Source organism: Haematobia irritans, chromosome 4 (assembly GCF_050003625.1).
Source record: "Haematobia irritans isolate KBUSLIRL chromosome 4, ASM5000362v1, whole genome shotgun sequence".
NCBI classification, from domain to species: Eukaryota; Metazoa; Arthropoda; class Insecta; order Diptera; family Muscidae; genus Haematobia; species Haematobia irritans.
In genome coordinates, this window is record NC_134400.1 from 76,583,075 (window position 1) to 76,606,494 (window position 23,420).

At 36.7% G+C, this 23,420-nt stretch overlaps 2 protein-coding genes and 1 long non-coding RNA gene across 8 annotated transcripts in view; all 3 read right to left on the minus strand.

The window, feature by feature from the left end:
• The window catches only part of E(bx) (nucleosome-remodeling factor subunit NURF301 E(bx)), a 154,798-nt gene extending 147,259 nt beyond the window's left edge, over positions 1 to 7,539 (minus strand). For 5 of the 6 annotated variants that reach the window (XM_075304065.1, XM_075304063.1, XM_075304064.1 and 2 more), the window contains exons 1-3: positions 7,270 to 7,539; positions 6,849 to 7,211; positions 33 to 3,935 (exon numbers count right to left, since the gene is read on the minus strand). In XM_075304065.1, coding sequence (XP_075160180.1) covers positions 33 to 3,935; positions 6,849 to 7,107 — 4,162 coding nt within the window. In that variant the 5' untranslated portion in view covers positions 7,108 to 7,211; positions 7,270 to 7,539. The remainder of the gene's footprint in view (positions 1 to 32; positions 3,936 to 6,848; positions 7,212 to 7,269) is intronic. The other variant, XM_075304066.1, reaches the window with a different exon arrangement.
• An 8,751-nt stretch (positions 7,540 to 16,290) lies between these two features.
• Positions 16,291 to 18,790, minus strand: LOC142235613 (uncharacterized). Its single transcript, XM_075306875.1, has 3 exons — positions 18,677 to 18,790; positions 16,778 to 18,316; positions 16,291 to 16,707 (listed from the first exon to the last, which is right to left on the minus strand). The coding sequence occupies exons 1-3, from the start codon at positions 18,788 to 18,790 to the stop codon at positions 16,291 to 16,293; spliced, it is 2,070 nt and encodes a 689-aa protein (XP_075162990.1).
• Positions 18,791 to 22,453: 3,663 nt separating this feature from the next.
• LOC142236175 (uncharacterized) lies at positions 22,454 to 22,972 on the minus strand. Its single transcript, XR_012721925.1, has 2 exons — positions 22,725 to 22,972; positions 22,454 to 22,667 (listed from the first exon to the last, which is right to left on the minus strand). It is a non-coding gene; the product is annotated as an uncharacterized LOC142236175 (long non-coding RNA).
• Between the last annotated feature and the right edge of the window lie 448 nt (positions 22,973 to 23,420).

Below are 23,420 nucleotides of genomic sequence, written 5' to 3' on the forward strand. Positions count from 1 at the left end.
AATTCTTAAAATACTAGTTTGCTATAAATTACCTCTGATAGTTTTTGGCATTTCTAATGGTATTACAACTTTTCGTCTAAGGTATTGTGTTTTTTCCCCATATCTTCCAAAATTCTTCAATTTCAAAAGTTCAAGAGTAACAATCTCAGTTTCCGTATTCAATTGTTGTTTACCATCTGCCGAAGGAGCTTTTGTAATCATGTCATCCCACCGCAGACAACACCAAAGTATACGCAGTTGGAGAGCTATGGCTGACAGAGTTGTAACATTAGATGTCCTATAAGACCAACAAGTTTTAAAAAGTGGTCTGGAACAAGGGTATGGCCAAGCTAGTTGGTTATTTTTTGCTAACTGGTGGAAACCACTAGCAGGAATTTTTCCTCCAACTCTTGCTATGCGTAGTAATTCATACCGGGGCAAAATGAGTAAGCTCTTTTTGAGCTTGTGAGTTAAAAAACTGGATATGAGTGGAAATTTTGAGTACGCGATGTTTTTCTTAGGCTTCACTAAAGTTATGTCCTCACATTTTAATTGATGGATTGCAAAATATTGTGCTATGTCATGGTAGAGATATATACGACCACGTGTTGAGCATGTAGAGTAAACACGCTCCTTTCCATTACAGTAAAATTCTTTTTCAATCTTTGTTGTGTCCTCTCGCTTTTGGATTCGTTGATGTATTGGGAATCTACGATTTTGCTTCTTTTGATTCACATCCATGATCAGAGTTTGATCCAGAACATCTTTAGTACCTATGTAGGTCTTAGATCTTGATTTAACATTTTTTTTATTTTTCTTCGCTTGTTGATAGTCTATGCCATCGTCGACTGCACATGGATTAACAGCAGCTGTCAACGATTCATCATTTGTAGTCTCCGAACTTTCAATTTCAACATTGCTACACACGTCCATGTTGTCGATGAAGTCAATTTTGTCTTCAACCCCAAAAGCACTAGAACTTTTTTCCGTTGCATCTATTTCTGATTTTATACTTTGCGCTAACGAATCTTCTATCTCAGTGGTGGCAAAGCAATTTTCTAACAAGTTTTCATCAAATGGAATAGATACACTACATGCTTGTTCCCAATCCATTGTTAAATCCATTGGTGTATCGTCAAACCATTTATAATCATCATCGTCTATTGAACATAAGTTGTCCTTTTTACCTTCCGTTAACTTTTGTTCAAGAATAGATGGTTTTTTCACTGCACCAAGAATGGCAGCAACTGTCTCTTTAGAACCATTTCCAGCTGTATGTGCCTTCCGAAGTAATAATAAAAGTTCTTTCTTAGCCCGCGCCTTTTGTAGACAAAGTGGGGAATAACATGTATTTTGAGTTATTTGAGATACCGCATTTGAGTTGGTATTACATTCTTTCGTATAACAGCGATATTGTTTAGCAAATCTATTTAATTGGCTGAATTGCAATCGTACACTTTGAATCTTTTTAGCCAATGAGTTAACTAGATCCAAGTTCACACTATTATTTTGGGACACACCAGTTTTTTGCGAATCGACTAGTCGAAGCAACCTTTTCTCTAGCAAAGAAGGTCTTGTACTAACAATGGACTTGTTTGAAGATGATATTTCTTTTGATGGCGTAAGTTCAGGTTCTTCAGTTTTCAAAGATAGCTGTTCTTCGGCTTCTTTTAATTGAATACGGCGCGACAAAAGATCATCCAGACAACTTTTTTTTGCTATCTTTGGATATAACAATCTACCAGGCGCAGAGAGTGATTTCGAAACGTTTATTATTCCTATTCGTTTATTATCGACGGTATGTACTTTAACATGTCTATAGTTCTGCAAATAGTTGTAATTGTTTCCTTGAATAGAGTTTTTCTCGCATTGCAAAATAAATTTATAGGTGCGCGGATCAACCGTCACAATTTCGCTCACACCGGAACCCGTTGAATAATGGACATTCATTTTATAAGGAAGCATAGCCTGCCCACGTAATGTGGAACGGCGCATGCGGCCACATCGACGACTTGATGACAACCACATCCATCCCCATTGACCATGTACTCTATATTCTTCTCCTTTCTGTTTCCAAACCTGGTGCTTCAAGCCAAGTGTATATTTAATGTAATTAAATGCTAAACGGTACCTTTCTTCTTCATCGTCACGTTCTCTTTTTTCTCGTTTTTCAATTTTTTTTCGTTCTTCGCGTTCTGCTGCTGTTATACGGCGCAAAGATGTGTGCCCCAATTGTTCGTGCCATACGTTTGCAAACACCACATTCTTCACAGATGCTTGAAATAGCAGCATAACAATAGAAAAATCGGCAGCCGACCGACAAGACAGCACTGCCGAATTCCACAGCTTTTTCAAATTAATCCAGTTAGGATTAAGGAAGGGAGATGATATATTTTGCTCAAAGGATAACAATGTCTGACGTAAGGTAACAATAATGTTGTCCACGCTTCCCATTGTCACTCCCATCCATTTAAATTCAGATGCAGTAGTAAGAGAAAATTTGTGAGATAAGTGCCTCCGTTTGTCCCTTTCTTCATTTCGTTGTGGTTTATTTAATGCTATCGGGTTTGATGTGTACTGGTTGACATATGTTTTGAATGTATTTTCCATTCCCAGTTTGAAATATTGTATACTATTAGCTTGTTGAGATTTTTGTCTGGTAAGAACCTTGCCGTCTAATAATGTGGTGGTGGACTCCACTATATCATCACCACTGTCAACGTTGCTGCTTTGCACTTCTTTATTAGTGTTTATGTTTTCTATCTCAATATCAAGATAAGACTTTTTATTTTGTTTTTGTTCATTAGTAAGTGTCTCTGTTATTTTTAATTGCCGTATAATATCATCTTTTAACTCAATTAATTGAGAATAAAGTCGATTTTCCAAATCATCACCATCCAGCGCATTTAAAAGCAACTCAAATTTCGAAGCGGTGCTGTAGTACCATACTTTTTCGCACGATTGATCTTCGATAAATATTCTCCGTGCTATGAACCAATATTTTCTTCCGTGTCTATCTAACCCTAGAGTATCGTGTCTTATTAGTACGCCCTGTTTTTCTTGCGATAATATACAATCCATAACGCCGCTCACTTTATGAGCTTTACAAATTCCACACTGCCAGTCTTCCGTGGGGACATCTAACATTGGAGGTTCAACACACTCTAAATGATAAACAGCAGGACATGTTTCGCAGCAAAGTAAATCTCCTAGACGATGGCAAACACGACAGTGATCGTCGTAGTGGATTGGTCCTTCTTGGAGCATAACGTCTCGAATAGCATTCGTTGCTAAAAATTGATCGGAAAGAAATTGTAGCACTAGAATACGATCCTGAACTCCTGTATATGGGTATTCTCCTTTGGACAATATATTAAAAACTTCACGGTCAAATAAATCGTCGCTCTCCACATAACTTCTCAAAACTTCCGGCCATGTTATGGGATCAATTAAATACAAACTTATATTCACCGTATCTTTTTGATCCAGGGGGCTAAAGTGAGTGCCTTGTACATCCTCTTCGCGCAAAATAGCCTTCAAGAGCATTATGTGAATGTCGGTGAGTAAAGCACTTTGTTCTTCACACACTAATGCTGCGCAGAAGTCTTCGAAACGGAAAGGAGACAAACGAACTAAGTGCCGAAATCTTCTAAGGACTTCGTACACACTTAAAGCCTTCATTATTTGGACACTATCTATTAGTAAATCATTAGATGATTCTGGTAGCAATAACTCTTCGTAGTCTCTATCTTGAAGCCAAACTGGATCAGGGCTAGGGGGACGCGGAGGTCTTCCTATACCAGTCTGTGTGAAACTGCAAACTGAAAATTCGGATTCACTCTCATTTCCGCCATCAATACTATCTTCTTCGGAGTTTGACACAAGAATGTCTTCGTCATCGCTTTTATCAGTAGAATCTCCAAAATCAGAACCGTAATGGTATTCGGATTCATAGCCTATAATCAAAATATGATTTTGAATTAATTTAATGTTGGATTTTTATTGACGTTAGAAAACATAACCCTTTATTTATGGCAAACGAAATGTACATTAGGAAGATACTCACAAAAACTGAAATTTGTGCTATTTATGTTTAACTACACTCGATATTTTATTAAACTAGTAATATTCTAAATTATAAATATATAATTTTTTATATTATTTATGCCAAATGGTAATAATTTCGGTGAGGTTATATGTCAAATGTTAATTTTATGTTATACTGCATGTATTGTCTCATCCCTAATGTGGCGTTATGTCTACGTTTATTTTTATATATTATGCTATGATAATATATTATGAGTCTCATGCCTAAGTTGGTAATGTTGAATTACTCCTAGGTAGTTTCATATTCATATTGAATGTGCTGTTTATTTCCAATTTTTTTAAGCACAATTTATTTGTTTTTATATTCTTTTTAATATTAATCATATTGTTTGTTCCACGGATTACTTTAAATTTTTTAATTGAAGAAACTTATTGAATTTATCATTCAAAGTTATATTCAGTTTTGCAAAGACAAGAAAAATGTTTATCTTTTCTTATTTTAAGCTTTTACTCTTTTAGATTTAAAAACGGACACGAAAACGAACGGTTGGAGTTTTTTGTAGTTTGAATAGAATTGTCTACCCGTGTGAAAATTGGGGGATCTAATTAGATATGATTAGATCTCAAAATTGGCCACTTTAGATCTAAGCAGATTCACCTTGATATGATGAGACAGAATTACATATAATTATATATAATTTCACATATGACGAGATCTAACTTTAGATCCAACTATATACAGGGATAGATATAACCATATCTAATACATCGATCTAGGCCAATATTGAGATCTGACCAGATCTAATTCCATAGTAATTAGATATGATTAGATCTTACCATTTTTCCGATCTACTCATATCTAATTGCATCAAATTAGATCTCTCAGTTTTTACTCGGGTAACCACTTTACATTAACAATTATTATTAAAGAAAAATAACCGTGAACGTACGAACTTAGTGCCGTCCCCAAAAACCTCTGTGGTTTTATTCGATTTTTAAGTTATAAGCAAACATATCTGATTTGGTTCAACTGATATAAATTACTGTCATACAACCAATTTTATTATTCTTTTATATTGTTCATTATAGATATATTTTTTCCGTTATTTTTCCCAATACTCGGTATCAATAGGGCGCCGTTTAAATATTAGAAGCAGCATTCAAATTTTGAATATGAATCTGAACCAAATCTTTTTTATTGTTTATTATTTCAGAATTCAAAGCATAATTTCGAAACTTTGAATATTACATTATTTATATTTATGTATACATTCATTTTTTTCAGTTGGCTTACCGTTAAATGGTTTTATTTAATATTATTTTTTGATTATTTAATTTGCTTTTATTATAATTTGTTGATTTTATCTAATTTTTGGCTAATAAGTTATAAATACTATTTAATTTTTTGCTTTTGTGCCTTATTTTATAATGTAAGATCAGTTGTAATGTTTTTGTATTATTGGGATACATAAATGGCATTGCGGCGTGAATTCGGAGAAAGAATAAAATACATTAAGATTATTAGCCACTTTTTGAAAAAAACATAATCTCAATTTTGAGTCGCAGTTTTCTCAGAACTGACATAATAGGGAATGGAGAAGTAGCATAACAGCGTCCGTATAATTAATTATAATTTTTCTTAAGTACGACTTCTTTACGACTATAGACTTAAATATTTACGGAACGCAACTAACGTAGGTTGTATTGATTGATTTAAATCACGTACCGTTTGTGAGTTTTCATTCTCCTCATATTTCCAAAAATTTTCCAATTTGAGAAGTCGATGTTTCTCCTCCCGAATAATTAAAAGTTTGAAATAGTCCACTTTTGACTTTTGCGATTTGTGACTTCAAGAGTTTCGACTTTTTAAGTAGTACCAGCATAACGAGTCTACATCATATATATATTCAATTGAAATTATTTGCAATATTTTTTCGAAAAACCATCGTTGTTGTAACACAGCATTTTAATGTTGTTAGTTGTGCTTCTCTCTTCATTTTTGTAGGAAATGCAACTTTATTAGAATCAAACGACGCAAACCGTTTGGGAATCTCAAACAAATTTTGGATAAAAATTTTAATTAGCCATTTACGAGTTGCTTTTACAGCACCGATATTGCAAAATGTTAGATACAAAAAATTTAAAATTTTACTTTTCGACTTTCGATCTATTCAATTCAACTGCTCGACTTTTAACGAAAAAAATGTAAATCGAATCAAAATGAAAATATGCAAATATTTCTATGGCAATTCTGAGAGTATCAACAGATAATATACGGTGAATATAAAAATTATCCAATTTAACTGCAACTCAAAAATGTTACCACTTTCGCACCACATACATTAGCTTTGCATAGTATTTTGCATGTACAGAATATATTTGCATGTACAGAATATATTTGTATCCAACGATTCAACGCAAATCACAGTTTCCTCGATTAATTTAGTACGCTATTATATTGGGTAGTAATTTTTCATATATTTTATAATTTTCAAATGTCGAAGTCACCATACATACTTAATATACCTGATGATAGGACTATAATATATTTACACGCAGTGTTTTAAGTTTGAATGATTACTTCTCGTATTTTGAAAATAGTAAAATACAAATGAAGCTTTAAGTACATATCATATGTTATATAAGTACATGCGTTGGATAATATGCTAATTAAGTCCATTGTCTATTTCTACTTATATTGGTCAAACAAATTTTACCGACTTTTAGAAAACACAATTTTTTAAAACACATTACTTTAGTTTTTTAGGTACTCCATATTTTAAATATTCATGCATGATAAAAGTTTGTAATATTCAACTTACTTTTTCTGTTTGAATACGAAGAGCTAGCATTAGATTTACGTCCACGTCCACGATTTCTGTTCGGCGTCTTTCTGTTATTGCGACTACCATCACTTTCTTGTGGGGAGGAAGCCCTCGATGCAGACGGCGTACTTTGGGAGTCACTGTTTTTGCTTAAATATTTCGGTTTCTTCAACAATTGATAATTGAATTTACTTCCAGCCCTTTCATTAGGTGTCTTTGGCGGTCTGCCCCTCTTACGACTGCCACGGCCGCTCATTTTATTTTGTGGAAGAAAGCAATCGTTTGACAAAACTCCAAGCAAGCGGGAAATTACCTTTATAATTGTCTCGATTGTGATCAGCGTTAGTATTGGCCTTAAGTCTGCGAAACAAAATTTATGAATTTTTGAATTTCCTATAATATTGCTTACGATATTTACCATCAGTGTGCCGCTATGAATGTTTATGGTTTAAATAACATTTGTAATAGCTCCTCAGAGTTCAAAGCGTTATCCATGTTCGCAATGTATAAGTGGAATGTATTCTTTTCACTGAATTAATCCTCAATTTCAGTATATATTAGAAATAAACAGTGGTAGCTAGTATCAGCTTAAAACGTATCTTTTAAATACAATTAGTTATTTTAGCAATTTATTTTTCACAAGAAAAAGTTTTAGATTGACTACTCCAGTAGAATTCAGCGAAAGCTGTATTTCAAATGTTGGCTGCAGTGCAAACCTTGGCGTGACTTACAAAAACGAAAGAGATGAACATACAAATATATGCATCGATGTCTAAATAACATCGCAAGCGTAAAAATATAGGGTCGGATACACGTTCACACTATAGAGGAAACTTCAGTTTTTCGTTAATGCGCTTTACAAAATATCAGTTATTCCGTCCGGAATAACTGATAATCTGTAAAGCGCATTAAGCACATTATGCGCTTTACAGACTATCAGTTATTCCGGACGGAATGTCGGTGTTTGTAAAGAATCTTACAGTGTGTTGGATCGATACGACTTGTCGGCGATGACTAAATAATCGGTAAATGTGTTATCAATCCCATAAACATGCAGCAGTATCGATTATGCCTTCGGACTTAACTTATAATGTGCACAATATATGGGATATATTCGACACGAGCACCGTCGTCCGGAATAACTGATAATCTGTAAAGCGCATTAGACTATTCAGTCCCTTGTGATACCACTTTAACTAAAAGTGCCTGTTACATATGGACACTTCTAGTTTTATGCGCTTTATATTATCAGTTATTCCGGACGACAGTGCTCGTGTCGAACATATCCCATATATTGTGCACATTATAAGTTAAGTCCAAAGCCATAATCGATACTGCTGCATGTTTATGGGATCGATAAAGCGGACCTTAGACGGTCGGATAAACACTAAGACAGAGGTTCGCCTATTTGTTGTGTGTTCGTTCAAGTTTTACCCTCACACTGCACGAACAATTATGATAACAACATGAAGAAATAAGAAGAAACATAAACACAAACAATGAAGATGGACGAAAATTAAGGTGTAAAGCCATTTTTTAGTAAAAAATGCAAGAAACAATAAAAATTCCAAGCTGAAATTTCATTTCAACCGTCGCACGGAACGGACGTGTTTTTTAATAGCGGATAAAATCATCGTAATAAGTACCTACTACGAATTTCAAGTGTGGTGGGATATTAGGCCACCATGCAGAGAAATTCAAAGACATCCACTGGGTTGCTAACTTCAGGGCCCAGTGGACGGGTATCGACTGGAGTTATAAATTTGGGCAATGACCAAGAGTTAGGCCCAATTAGTCGACCTGTAGACGGGTCGACAGGTGGCGACAATTTGACAAGTCGAACCTTTTCCAAGGTAACGGCATCAAAAGGAGGTAATCCCTCACGAAAGAGATTCAAGGAACGCAGAAATGCTTTGTTTATCCTAAAGAAATAAGGATCAGTCGACCCAAGCACGTTGTCGGCTAAACAAAGCGATTCCTTAAAATTAAAAGGGAACGATCACCGGATGAGCTGCCATCCTCCAAAAGGGATCAACGATCGTTTGCCTCAGTTGCTAAAGACAGCCTTGTGATGGCTATCATAAATAAAGGAGCATTGGACGGTATGGTACCAAAGCAAAAATGGGGGGAAATTGAGAATGCTTTGTCTGGCGTCTACTCACAGGTGCTGGAAAAGTTTCCCAGCCCAGATCCTCGACACCAAGAGGCTGGTTGGTATCAAGGACGATTTAAGCTAGTCGCATTTGAGGACCAGAGGTCTATAGAATGTTTTAAAGCTGCTCTGATACTAATTGGTGAAGTTTGGGAAGGAGCTGCTCTAGAGTTAGTCGAGAAGAAAGACATACCGGCTAGACCAAGAGCACATGCGTGGATACCTGCAAACCCTCCTGGCCCTGAATCTATTTTAAATAGACTGAAACAATGCAATCCAGATCTTCCAACAGCTGATTGGAAGGTTGGCCGTTTGGATGAAGTGGATGGGCCAAGACGGCATGCAGTGTTTATATTGAACACTCAGTCTTTGCCACATCTAGCAAAGTCTCAGGGCCGTGTATGATATGGCTTTCATTATATCCAAATGAAGGTGTATAAAAACGATCAGCTAAAGGATTCAGAAATGGACAAGCCTCTGTCTGAATCAGAAGTAAGCGGATCCTCTTGCGAAGTCGAGATACCAAAGTTGAAGACATGGATAGATACCGTATGCGTGAGGAGGCTTCTACTGCCTCAGAACTCACCAAAGTTGAACCTATGGTTATTGCGAGAGTCACCGATATCTCTGAAGAGGACATTCTTGATGACTCGATTGAAGCGGCTGATGTGACGGTTGTTGAAAATCTCGATGGTCCTACGGATCCTCCAGATAAATCTTCATCATTGTAAGGCTGCATGTGCTGCCTTAAAAGTTCTCCTGATGAAAGGGGACATAGACATAGTTCTTATTCAAGAACCATATGTTTATAGAAACAAAATATGTGAATTAAGTACTCCGGGGTTCAAACTATTGCAGTATACTGGTAATGATGTAATTCGAGCCTTTATAATTGCTAAAAACGAGCTTAACTTGTTTCTGCTTCCTTCAATGTGCAATGCAGACACTGTCGTTGCCAATTTAGAAATAGCCAAATGCAAATATTGGGTATCTTCAGTCTATATGGGACATGACAGGGAGATGCCTTCATGTGCCGTTAAGACCTTAGTTGAGGAGTCACTGAAAACAAAGACGAAACTCATTATGGGATGCGATGCGAATGCGCATCATAGTATATGGGGAAGTAGTGATACTAATGCAAGGGGAGAGTCGCTAATAGAGTTTATTTTGCGTACTAATCTGGTAGTTTGCAACAAGGGAGATGCCCCAACCTTTGTCACTAAAAACAGGCAAGAGGTTTTTGGACATCACCTTGGCCTCGCAAGAACTGAATGAAATCAAGGCCGTATTCAGGGGGGGGGGGTGAGGGGGATCAAACCCCCCCCTGAAATGCATGAATATTTTTATATAAAAAAATATATATATATATATTTTTAGCTGCATAAAAAAATCTTATCGAAGATGTTGAAGAAAAGCTGGAGGTTTTATTTTGAAAAACGCTTACCTATAAAACATGCACAAATCATAGAATACTAGTTGAAAAGACGTTCGAAAAAAAAAAAATTGTTTTTGTTCTCGCACCACAAATTTCATTTTTGGAAAATGTATTTCTGCTTTTTATGTGTGTTTGTTGTTCTTTTTGTGAACATGGCTCGCTTTGTTTGGCCATAGCAACAACAACGAAACAGCCAAACACACATATGTAAATGAAATGGCGCAAAACCTGCGAAAAGAATCTGCCTAATTCAGCGATGGAAGCACTTGGAGAGTGCAATAAAGAGATATATCCAAACGTGCATATTCTTTTAAAAATTTTGGTAACTTTGCCAGTTACTCAGGGATGGAAAATACAATTTTTAAGAAAGTACAAAAAGGTATTTTTTGAGCGGAGAGGTACTTTTTACTAAATTTCAACAAAAATTTCACTGGAAGATTATTGTCAAGAGACTGAATTTTAAAGAAAATAACATTTTGACAAACTTTTCTATATAAATAAAATTTTGCAAAAAATTCTATAGAAAAAAAAATTGCAAAATTTTTTCTATAGAAATAAAATTTTGCAAAAATTTCCTATAGAAATAAAATTTTTATAAAATTTTCAATTGAAATAAAATTTTCACAAAATTTTCTATAAAAATAAAATTTTGCAAAAATTCTATATAGAAATAAAATTTTGACAACATTTTCTACCGAAATAAAAAATCGATAATATAGAATCGCATTCTTTTTTCAACTAAAACATTCTTGAAGTTCAATAAAATCCTGTTTTTGACTGTGTCTTTTACAAAATCGAGATTTTCTTCCCACATGAACATGTCTGTTTTGCCATATTTGTAAAAGACTATTAGCAAATAAGGTTGATAAAGACTTTCTCAAAATATTAAAATATTTTGTCAAAGCTATTGTACCGTAAATCTGATATCGACTCAAAAATGTCTACACAAAAGGTAACGGACGGACAGACGAACAGACGGACAGGCGGACATGGTTATATCGACTCAGGGACCCACCCTGATCATTATTGCCAAAGACACAATGTGTCTATCTCGTCTCCTTCTGGGTGTTACAAACATATGCACTAACTTATAATACCCTGTTCCACAGTGTGGCGCAGGGTATAAATATGGGAAGCATTTAAATCTGAAGCAATTTTAAGGAAACTTCGCAAAAGTTTATTTATGATTTATCGCTCGATATATATGTATTAAAATTTTAGGAAAATTACAGTCATTTTTACAACTTTTCAACTAAGCAGTGGCGATTTTACAAGGAAAATATTGGTATTTTGACCTTTTTTGTCGAAATCAGAAAAACATATATATGGGAGCTATATCTAAATCTGAACCGATTTCAACCAAATTGAGCACGCATACCTTCAATGCTAATTCTACTCCCTGTGCAAAATTTCAACCAAATTGGGCCAAAACTCTAGCTATTAGAACCATATTAGTCCATATCGGGCGAAAGATATATATGGGAGCTATATCTAAATCTGAACCGATTTCAATTCAATTTTTCACACTTAACTGCACTACTAATTTTACTCCTAGTGCAAAATTTCAAACAGATTGGACCAAAACTCTGGCTTCTAGGACCATATTAGTCCATATCGGACGAAAGATATATATGGGAGCTATATCTAAATCTGAATCGATTTCAACCAAATTTGGCACGCATAGCTACAATGCTAAATCTACTCCCTGTGCAAAATTTCAACAAAATTCGGCCAAAAATCTGGCTTCTGGGGCGATATAAGTCCATATCGGACGAAATATATATATGGGAGCTATATCTACATCTGAACCGATTTCAATCAAATTTTGCACACTTGACTATACGTCTAAGTGTTATGTTTGTACAAAATTTCACGAAAATCGGTATAAAACTCTGGCTGCTGGGTCCATATTAGTGCATATCGGGCGAAAGATATATATGGGAGCTATATCTAAATCTGAACCGATTTCTTCCAAAATCAATAGGGATCTATTCTGACCCAAACTAGGAACATGTGCCAAATTTGAAGGCGATTGAACTTAAATTGCGACCTAGACTTCGATCACAAAAATGTGTTCACAGACAGACGGACGGACGGACAGACGGACATGGTTATATCGACTCAGGGACCCACCCTGAGCATTATTGCCAAAGACACCATGTGTCTATCTCGTCTCACTAACTTATAATACCCTGTTCCACAGTGTGGCGCAGGGTATAAATATTGTATACATACCTATGCATAAATAAAATTTTCTACACATGAGATTATATGAATATTTTTTTTTTAAGTTGAACCCCCTCCCCCCCGAATTAAAATCCTGGCTACGGCCTTGAATGAAATGATATCTGAGTGGCATGTTTTAAGTGAACACAGCTTCTCAGATCATCGCTACATCAGTTTCAAATTTGATGTTCATACCACCAAGACCATATTTCCGCCAAATGTTAGGAAAGCTGACTGGAATAGGTATAGGGAATCGTTCAATATGATGATACCGGAAATACCAGAGACAAATATGAGCACTGTGCAAGTTATCGAACACACAGTGGAGAGGATTACTAAGGCCTTCAACATTTCACTGAAAGCTGCATGCCCTAAAGGGATGCCAAGGGGGAAAAATCGACCACCATGGTGGTCTACGGAGTTAGGTAATATGAGGAAATCGTGCAGGAAGCTCTTTAACAAAGCAAAGTCCACCAGAGCTCCTGTGGATTGGGACACTTACAAGAAGAATCTGAGAGGATACAAGCGAGAACTGAGAAAGGCTCAGCATAACTCTTGGAATGATTACTGCAGCAGCATTGAGAATACGTCCGAGGCTTCCAGACTACGGAAGGTGCTAGCATCCACGAGCTCCGTTCCAGGTTTCATTAAAACATCGGAGGGCAATTGGACAACGTCCAGTGAGGAGACGCTGGAGGTACTATTGTACACACATTTTCCCGGAAATCAGACGGTTGTACCCTGCACTGGCGGTGCCACAGTGGCTCAGCGGTCGTTTCCTATCGAGGAAATTGTATCAGAATCTAGAATAAAATGGGCGTTAAATAGCTTTGGATCATTCAAATCCCCCGGACCTGATGGAATTACTCCGGCGGAGTTACAAGCGATGGCTGACAGAATTATCCCCTGGTTGTCGGCGATATATATAGGATGTATCAACTTAGCATATATTCCACGAAAGTGGAGAGAATCAAAAGTCGTTTTCATACCTAAAGCGGGAAAAGCCTCTCACTCGAATGCGAAGGATTTCCGACCAATCAGCTTATCATCATTCCTACTTAAGACTCTGGAGAGGATGATAGATATTTATCTTAGAACTAGCGTCGATTCAAGTTTGCTCTCGAAACGACAACATGCATACTCGAAAGGCAGGTCTACTGAGACCGCATTACATGAACTAGTCAGCTTTATTGAAAGCTCACTATCTGTCAAAGAATACACAATCGTGGCATTTCTAGACATCGAAGGGGCGTTCAATAACGTCCATCCGAGCTCGATATTAAATGGACTGACAACTCTGAATGTTGATCCAGGTATACTTAGGCTGTTAGACGAACTTCTAAGGAAGAGACGCATTTCAGCCACACTAGGACAAGCAAACATACAAAGGTATGTGAACAGAGGCACTCCTCAAGGAGGAGTTCTATCACCTCTTCTTTGGAATGTTGCTATAAACGACCTTCTGGTTTCCCTAGAAAAAGAAAGGATACAAGTGGTGGCATACGCAGATGATGTGGCGCTAGCAGTCAGGGGAAAATTCCAATCAACAGTTAGAGATATTATACACAGAGCCCTCCGGATGACTGAGAAATGGGCGAAAGATAATGGTCTTGGGGTAAATCCTGCAAAGACAGAAATAGTCATGTACTGCAAAGATCGCAAAACTCCCACGGTTAGGCCTATTTCCTTAGGGGGTATTGAAATTCCCTTTAGGGAGTGTGCAAAATACCTTGGCGTTATTTTAAGCTTAATATTGAAAAAAGGGCAAGGAAAGCAACGGTAGCTTTATACTCGTGCAAAAAGGCAATAGGGAAAAAGTGGGGACTAAAACCAAAAATTGTACGTTGGCTATACACGGCAGTGGTTAGACCTATAATGCTATATGGTGTTGTAGTCTGGTGGCCGGCACTTCACCAGCCGACAAGTTTAGACAAAGTTCAGCGTATGGCGTGCTTGTGTATCTCAGGTGCATTCAGCAAGACAGGAACAAACTCCCTTAATGTCATACTGCATCTATTGCCTTTAGACATTTTGGCCAAACAGTCAGCTGCAGCAACGGCTGTGCGGTTGCGCGAGCTATCGCTGTGGTCGGAAAAAAGTTACGGTCACAGTTCGGTCCTCAAAATAATGCCAGATGTGCCTAACGTAGTGGATTACACTTTGGCGAGTCAACTTTTCGACAAAAAGTTTGAGACTCTAATTCCCAACAGTGAGGCGTGGTGTACACGGACCCCGGGGAATAACAGATATATAGATTTCTACACTGATGGCTCCAAATTGGATGGCCAAGTGGGTTTCGGAGTATATTCTAAAGATCTGGAACTTCGAATAGCGAAAAGATTACCTGATCACTGTAGTGTTTTTCAGGCTGAAATATTAGCAATAAGAGAAGTGGTGAATTGGCGGAGAAGTAATGCTCCAAGCAATATTGACATTTATATATACTCAGACAGTCAACCTGCAATAAAATCCTTGGACTCTGTGTTCCTCAACTCAAAAACGGCCATCGACTGCCGCAAATCTCTCAATGAGATGGCTGAGCAGCACAATATTCACCTAATATGGGTGCCTGGCCACAGGAACATACCGGGGAACTGCGAAGCAGATGAGCTAGCAAGGCTAGGAACTACCTTACATATTCCAGGGGAACTAGAATCTGTTGGTGTACCTCTGGCTACCTGCAAGCTCTTACTGCGTGAGAAGGCTGTCATGAAGGCAAATGTTCGATGGGAGAATTGTAAGGGTTGTAACGACACCAAGCAAATATGGCCCCATTTAAACTTAAACCGCACACTAGATATGCTAGTGTTCTCGAGACGCCAGATATCAGTCCTGATATCTGCTATAACGGGTCGCTGCCTGATAGGCGATTTTGCAAAAACTATGAGCTGTCATGATGCGGAGGAAAAGGAATCAATAAAACACCTCTTGTGTGAGTGCCCTCATTTTGTGTAAGGCGTAAGCAAATTTTAGGGGCATATAGCTTCAGATTACTAGCGGACCTGGAAACCGTTAACTTAAGCAGTCTGCTAATGTTTTTGGAACAATCTGGTTGGTTCAACAGAAGAAAATAATCGAGAAGGTTCAACGGTTAAAACTAGAAGTGCCCATATGTAATAGGTACTTTTAGTTAATGTGGTATCACAATGGACTGAATAGTCTAAGTGAGCCTGAATCTTAATCGGGCTGCCACTTTAACCTAACCTAACTTAAGCTGAATTAGCGATCCCTCATTAATTTCATTGCAGAAATGCTTGTTTTAATTATGAAAATAAATTAGTTTTTAGTTTTGGATTTTTTTCTAATAGGCTTTTTCGTCAGTAGTTTTTAATTTTTTAGTAAATAAAACGATGTGTTTTCATTTTATTTTTTCTCGACGTTTCGCTGGTATGGGTTTTCAGCTTCATCAGGAGAGTGTATTTATTTTGGATTTTCTGTCAACAATTTTGTATACATTAATTATTTTTTTGATTTCAAGTATTTAGTTCAGACTTACGTTTCTGTTACATTATAAAAATTACTTATATTACTATAAAACTGGACAACACGACACTAATAATATAATAATATAAATAATTGCACAATGTGAGGGAGTCAAGTCTAAACTTAATACTATATGTTCCTTGTCAAGTTATAGCGATGGAATATTGCAGTTTAGTGTTGTCTTTGTCTTCTTTTGTATTTATTGATATCTGCAGCCTCTGTTGGATTCTTAAGTTCTCAAGAGTGTAGCGTTTATTCTCTATTTTCTCTCTGTCAAGTATTCTTACTGTTTTGAAGTTAGCTTTGTGTCCACTCTCTTTAATATGTTGTGCCAGTGCTGTTGTTTCTTTCTCTTTTCTAATGCCGGCTTCATGTTCTGCTAGCCTAGTGCCGAGTGCTCGTTTTGTTGTCCCCACATACTTTTTGTTGCATCGTTCCTGTTTGTTTCCATCACATGTAATTTCATATACAACGTTGTTTAGTTTCAATTTGTCTGTTTTGTTCTTTGCTGTGCTTTTTTGTGAATATTCTACTGAGAGTTTCATTCGATCTATATGCTGCTACTGAGTTTTCATAATTTTTAATGCTCCCTAATGATTTGCTGTCTGTGAGTTTTGGGATGTACGGTACACTGAAAAACTTTTTTGTTTTTATAGTATCTTCGCATTTTTTCTCCTTTGGTCCATTGATAATTTGTTGTACTAAGTTGTTAATTATAGTCATTGGATAATTGTTTGCCTTTAAGATATTTTTAATTTTCATTAGATTTTCCGATTTAAATATTTCTTCACTTAATTGTAGAACTTTATGGATGAAGTTCTTTGCGGTATTTATTTTCATATTGTATGGCTGCGTTGAATAAAAGTTTATCATCCTACCAGATGACGTTGGTTTTGCATACCAATTTGTCATCAAAGAGTTTTCCTTCCTTATTATCGTCATATCCAAAAATGGTAATTCGCCGTTTTTTTCTTTTTCGATAGTAAATTTTATTTTGTTGTGATATGCATTTAGTAATTTCATTATGGTGTCTTCATCTTCCCTCTTGATAACCGCAAACAAATCATCTACGTATTTTGTTATAAATTTTACTTTTACATTCATGTCTTTTAGTTCGTTTAATACGTCGTCCAGAAGTGTGTCAAGTACGATATCTGCGATCGTAGGTGATAATGGGTTGCCCATTGGCATTCCATAAGTTTGTTGGTATACTTTTCCAGAGTACATAAAATAGTTATTGTCCTTTAAACAAAAATTGAGAATCTTCAGAAATGTTAGTTTCGGAATCGTTGTGTTTTTCTTCAGTATTTCCCATTTGTCCATAATATTCTTAATAGCTAGGTGTGTCGGTATATTTGTGAATAATGATACCACGTCAAATGAAACAATGATGTCGTCATCTTCTAATATTACAGATTTCAGTTTTTGCTTCAGGTTCAAGGAGTTCACTGTGTTGTATTCTATCGATATTATATTTTTTAGAATTGATCCAATGTATTTTGATAATTGGTAACAGGGGACATTCATTGATGAGGATATCGGACGGAGTGGAGTGCCTTCTTTATGAATTTTTGGTAATCCATATAGTTCAGGAGATTTGGCTGAAACACTTGTTAGTTTTAATTTTTCCCACTTTGTTAAGAGTTTATTATTATAAAGCTCCGTAACAATTCTATTATTTATCTTCTCCAGTTTTTCTGTGGGATCAGTATCCATAACCTTATAAGTATTTTTATCGTTGAGTAGTTGCCTCATTTTTTCGCGATATTCATTTTTGTATAAAACTACTGTTTTATTTCCTTTGTCTGCGGTGGTAACCATAATATCCTTATTTCTCTCAATAACGGACTTAGTTTCTTCGTAAATACCCAGTATAAATTTCTCTCTTCCATTATTTCTTGCGTTTCTTTTATAATTTGTTATCCTATTTGCTATCTTTCCCCTTAATGTTTCCTTTTCTTTAGTGTCATCTATGCTTTGTACCCATTGCTCTATGTCTGCTATTAGAGGGACTGGAGCAAAATTGTTTTGATTAACTGGTAAAGCAAATTTGCTTCCCAGCGACAAGATCCATTTACATTCCTTTGGGAATGGTACATCTGTTTTGTTTATAAACCATTCCTCATTTAATTCAAGGTTGAATTCTGAAAACTTTTCCGTATTTAATTTCTGTAATTTCGAAGAATGTGTTTGTTTCGTTTTTGATTTTATGTTCCTATATCTTTCCCATTGTCATTTCTTGAACAAGGAAATTTCCGTTTCGTTCAGTGTATTATTTATTTCTCCGTCAAGTATGTTAATCTCATTCTTTATGTTTTTAATCTGCATATGAGTCTCACTTATTTCTATGTTGAGTAGTTTTTGTTGAAAGAGGCTCAGTGTTTTGTTTGCCTCATCTTTTGTTTTTGTTAGTGTAAAGAGAGTGGTAATATTCTTCGTTATATTGTGAATGTGTGTTGGTGTTATACCTGACTTTCTGCATGTTAAAAGTAGATTCGATCTCTCTGTCAACTTCGCAAGTTTTGTTACTGCTTTGCAATAGTTTTTAAGTCCAAAGGTCGTTTTTGCATCGTACTTACAATTTATGTGTTCAAAGAAGTTGTTTGTATTATTGTTGTTGTTAGTTTGTTGACTGTAATCCATTTTTATTGTTTCCTTTTTATATATCGGCTGGCCCTCCGAGGTTTCTTTATTGTTGGAATTTTTTCTATGACCAATTTTTGCTAATGTTTGCCGAACATCCCCTTACACGTGAAGATTTGTGGCTCCCAACCGGAAAAAGTCAAAGTTGTTTTGATTTTATGCCCACACGTCCATGCAACACGCGAACATGACTTTATACTAGCGGATTTGTTGCCGCAACGTGTTGTGTCGCAGGGTTTATCCGACCGTATAAGGTGCCCTTAACACATTTACCGATTATTTAGTCATCGCCGATAGGCCGTTTTTGAGTTGAGGAACACAGAGTCCAAGGATTTTATTGCAGGTTGACTGTCTGAGAATATATTAATGCCAATATTGCTTGGAGCATTACTTCTCAGCCAATTCACCACTTCTCTTATTGCTAATATTTCAGCCTGAAAAACACTACAGTGATCAGGTAATCTTTTCGCTATTCGAAGTTCCAGATCTTTAGAATATACTCCGAAACACACTTGGCCATCCAATTTGGAGCCATCAGTGTAGAAATCTATATATCTTTTATTCCCCGGGGTCCGTGTACACCACGCCTCACTGTTGGGAATTAGAGTCTCAAACTTTTTGTCGAAAAGTGGTCTCGCCAAAGTGTAATCCACTACGTTAGGCACATCTGGCATTATTTTGAGGACCGAACTGTGACCGTAACTTTTTTCCGACCACAGCAATAGCTCGCGCAACCGCACAGCCGTTGTTGCAGCTGACTGTTTGGCCAAAATTTCTACAGGCAATAGATGCAGTATGACATTAAGGGAATTTTTTCCTGTTTTGCTGAATGCACCTGAGATACACAAGCACGCCATACGCTGAAATTTGTCTAACCTTGTAGGCTGGTGAAGTGCCGGCCACCAGACTATAACACCATATAGCATTATAGGTCTAACCACTGCCGTGTATAGCCAATGCACAATTTTTGGTTTTAGTCCCCACTTTTTCCCTATTGCCTTTTTGCACGAGTACAAAGCTACCGTTGCTTTTCTCGCCCTTTCTTCAATATTAAGCTTAAAGTTCAGCTTCCAAATTACGCCAAGGTATTTTGCACACTCACTAAAGGGAATTTCAATACCCCCTAAGGAAATGGGCCTAACCGTGGGAGTTTTGCGATCTTTGCAGTACATGACTAGTTCTGTCTTTGCAGGATTTACCCCAAGACCATTATCTTTCGCCCATTTCTCAGTCACCCGGAGGGCTCTCTGTATAATATCTCTAACTGTTGAAGGGAATTTTCCCCTGACTGCTAGCGCCACATCATCTGCGTATGCCACCACTTGTATCCTTTATTTTTCTAGGGAAACCAGAAGGTCGTTTATAGCAACATTCCAAGGAAGAGGTGATAGAACTCCTCCTTGAGGAGTGCCTCTGTTCACATACCTTTGTATATTTGCTTGTCCTAGTGTGGCTGAAATGCGTCCCTTCCTTAGAAGTTCGTCTAACAGCCTAAGTATACCTGGATCAACATTCAGAGTTGTCAGTCCATTTAATATAGAGCTCGGATGGACGTTATTGAACGCCCCTTCGATGTCTAGAAACGCCACGATTGTGTATTCTTTGGCAGATAGTGAGCTTTCAATAAAGCTGACTAGTTCATGTAATGCGGTCTCAGTAGACCTGCCCTTCGAGTATGCATGCCAACAAACGAGTCGTTTTCGCCATACTAAAAAACAAGTTCAAAACGCAAGTTTTCTTCCAAAACACGTCAATTTTAGAATGTAAACCCACTTAATTTGGAATATACCCCGAATATAATATACCCCTATTCAAATATATATGTCAAAATATTGAAATAAGTTTCATAGAAAAAAAGAATAAACAAAGGCTTTTAAGAACATGGACATGTGAAAATAACATAAAAATGTTTTCCCTTTGCGCTCGCGGTAATTATTTGGACATAGGTGCATATATGTGAATTTCGAGTAAATGTGAATTTCTAGTTTCCATGGTAACTGTCAAACTAAAACATCTCAACCCGGTGTGAACGGTGAAATGTTTTGGAAAAACAAATGAGGAAAACGAGTCGGTGGGAACATAGCATTAAATGTGATAGTCGTATAAATGTTATATTTATAAAAATTTATAAATGTTTAATCAATGCACTTTTTCTGATAGTTTGAAGGGTCTCTTATTGGCGTCGTCCTAAATTGATCTAAAAGGGCACCTAATAGTTGCACTGATGAGAAACTTTTTTGTAGTAACTTGGCGTGGTACAAATTCTCAATAGTGACGGCGCTTTTCCGAGGAGTTTTGGATATCATATACGACTGTTTTCGACGTGGTGGGGATTCTCAGAAGCGCCCCCAAATTCAAAAAATGTTGGCAGGGTTGCGCTTAGTGTTTCACAAAATATAAAATGGCTCTTGTCACGCAGTTTTTGGCGCGTTTTTCAGGCTTTTCCCAGGAAATTTTTTTTACCAAATAAAGATCTTTATATTTCTGCCCTCAATTTTGAGGCTATAAAATAAAATATATTTGACTCTTCGTTTGGTTTTGTTTTTTCATCTGAAATTGCATCATCCAATTTTTTGTGTCATACGTACGAGTGGTGAATGATGTCGGCGGATCCTGGGGATCCACCTGTGGAGCTGATGACCAGGATAGGCGGTAGGCCGGGCACCAGAAGTATGGGGAAGAGGTCCCTAAGTATGGAAAGGAGTGGCGAAAAATCAAAGGAACGGCGGCTGGGTTCTGCCGATAGAGATATCACAAGGAACGTGAACAACAAATCCGACAGTGACGCAGGCGTCCCGGTTCAGCAAACTAGTTCCAATCAAGATATCAAGTATTTTTATGATGAGAAAGATTGCGGCCCTTTCATGGTCTATGTCGACACAGTTTCCAACAGTGAAATAAGGAAACCAATTAGTCTTGTGGCTTTGGACCGCGCTATCAAAATGCTTGACATTAAGGATGTCGAGACGGTGACAAAGATAGGATACGGTAGAGGTAAGGTCCTCTTCAAAAGTGCAGCCGCTGCGAACAATTTCTCAATGGACATTCGCGTCAAAACAGCGGGTTTCCAACCCAAAATATTTGCCCATTTTGTTTCTGTGATGGGTGTGGTGTTCCCGGTGGACACAAACATTTCTGATGATGAAATATTGAGCCAATTCAAGTCAAAGACGTTCTTATACCCACAAGACGGGTAAAGGTATTGTTCAGAGGGCGTAAATTGCCGGAATTTGTAAGAGTTTATGACAATGCCGACATGTGGGTTGAACCTCACATCCCATTTTCACAGTGTTTTAAATGCTATCATTTTAACCACTTTGCAAAACATTGCAAACAAGCATCACAAATCTGTCGATCGTGCTTCACACAACACGGCGCTGATGACCAGTGTGCGAAAACAGGCATTGTCCCTGCCAACATTTTTTGAATTTGGGGACTCTTTTGAGAATCCCCACTACGTCGAAAACAATCATATACGACATCAAAAACTCGTCGGAAAAGCGCCGTCACTATTGAGAAGTTGTACCACGCCAAGTTACTACAAAAATGTTTCGCATGAGTGCAATTATTAGGTGCCTTTATAGATCAATTTAGAACGACGCCAATAAGGGACCCTCCAAACAATCAGAAAAAGTGCATTTTAAGATAGTTGTAAAAGAATCATTGTGGTCGAGTAAAACACGTTTGTTTAGATATTTATTAATTTGATTAAACATTTACAAATTCTTAAAAATATAACATTTATACCACTATCACATTACATTTAACATAATTTTTGGCATTAATGATGATGTTGAGTTACAAGTAGCGAGTTACATGTTGCTGCGTCTATCAACCAGTGTTTTTATTCCATGGAGGCAGCGTGTCTGTAAAATATCTGAAAAACAATCACTTTATTCCATTTGGAAAATCACCAAATTGTTCACCAATATACCTTTCACAATTTTAAGCGTATAATCTATGTTTTCAGAACTTTATTTTCGTTTTTATTTAATTAAAATATAACAAGCTGGTTGCGCTTGGCGTTTCACAAAAAATGGCTTTTTTAACAGTAGGGATGGCAAATTACTTGCATGTACTTTTTGATGTACCTTTTCATGATGGTTGAAGTGACATTTACGAGTCTGTGGTAACGATGAGGTTGAAATGGAACTTTGAAATGCTGGCAGGGTGTATGCACAATTTGACTGGAAAAAATATTTGTACAAATATCTAAATAAAAAAGGAACCCCAAGTATTTTATTTCAAAAGCTTTCATAAAAAAATCTGACAAAAAGAAAAAATATTTCATTGAAATATAAGTAAGAAATTTGAGTTGAAGATAATTTCCTTATAAATTTGGGGAAGCAAAAAAAGAATTAAAATACTTTTACATCGCCGGGAATTCGATCCTTGGTATTATCAGCATCGCTAAAGAAAATCAAGAATATCAACAAATTTTAGCGAAAATTCCGATTAACAAAAGAGGGAAAAAGGAAAACACTATAATAATCATACATTTATTTACAATTTGGTGTGGTAAGTTATAGGATATTAGCACAAAACCGCGACTTATTACTAATCTTGTTATAGGTCTGGGACCCAAGGGGATCCCACAGGCCACATCAGCTGTGCCTGTGGAAGTAAATCG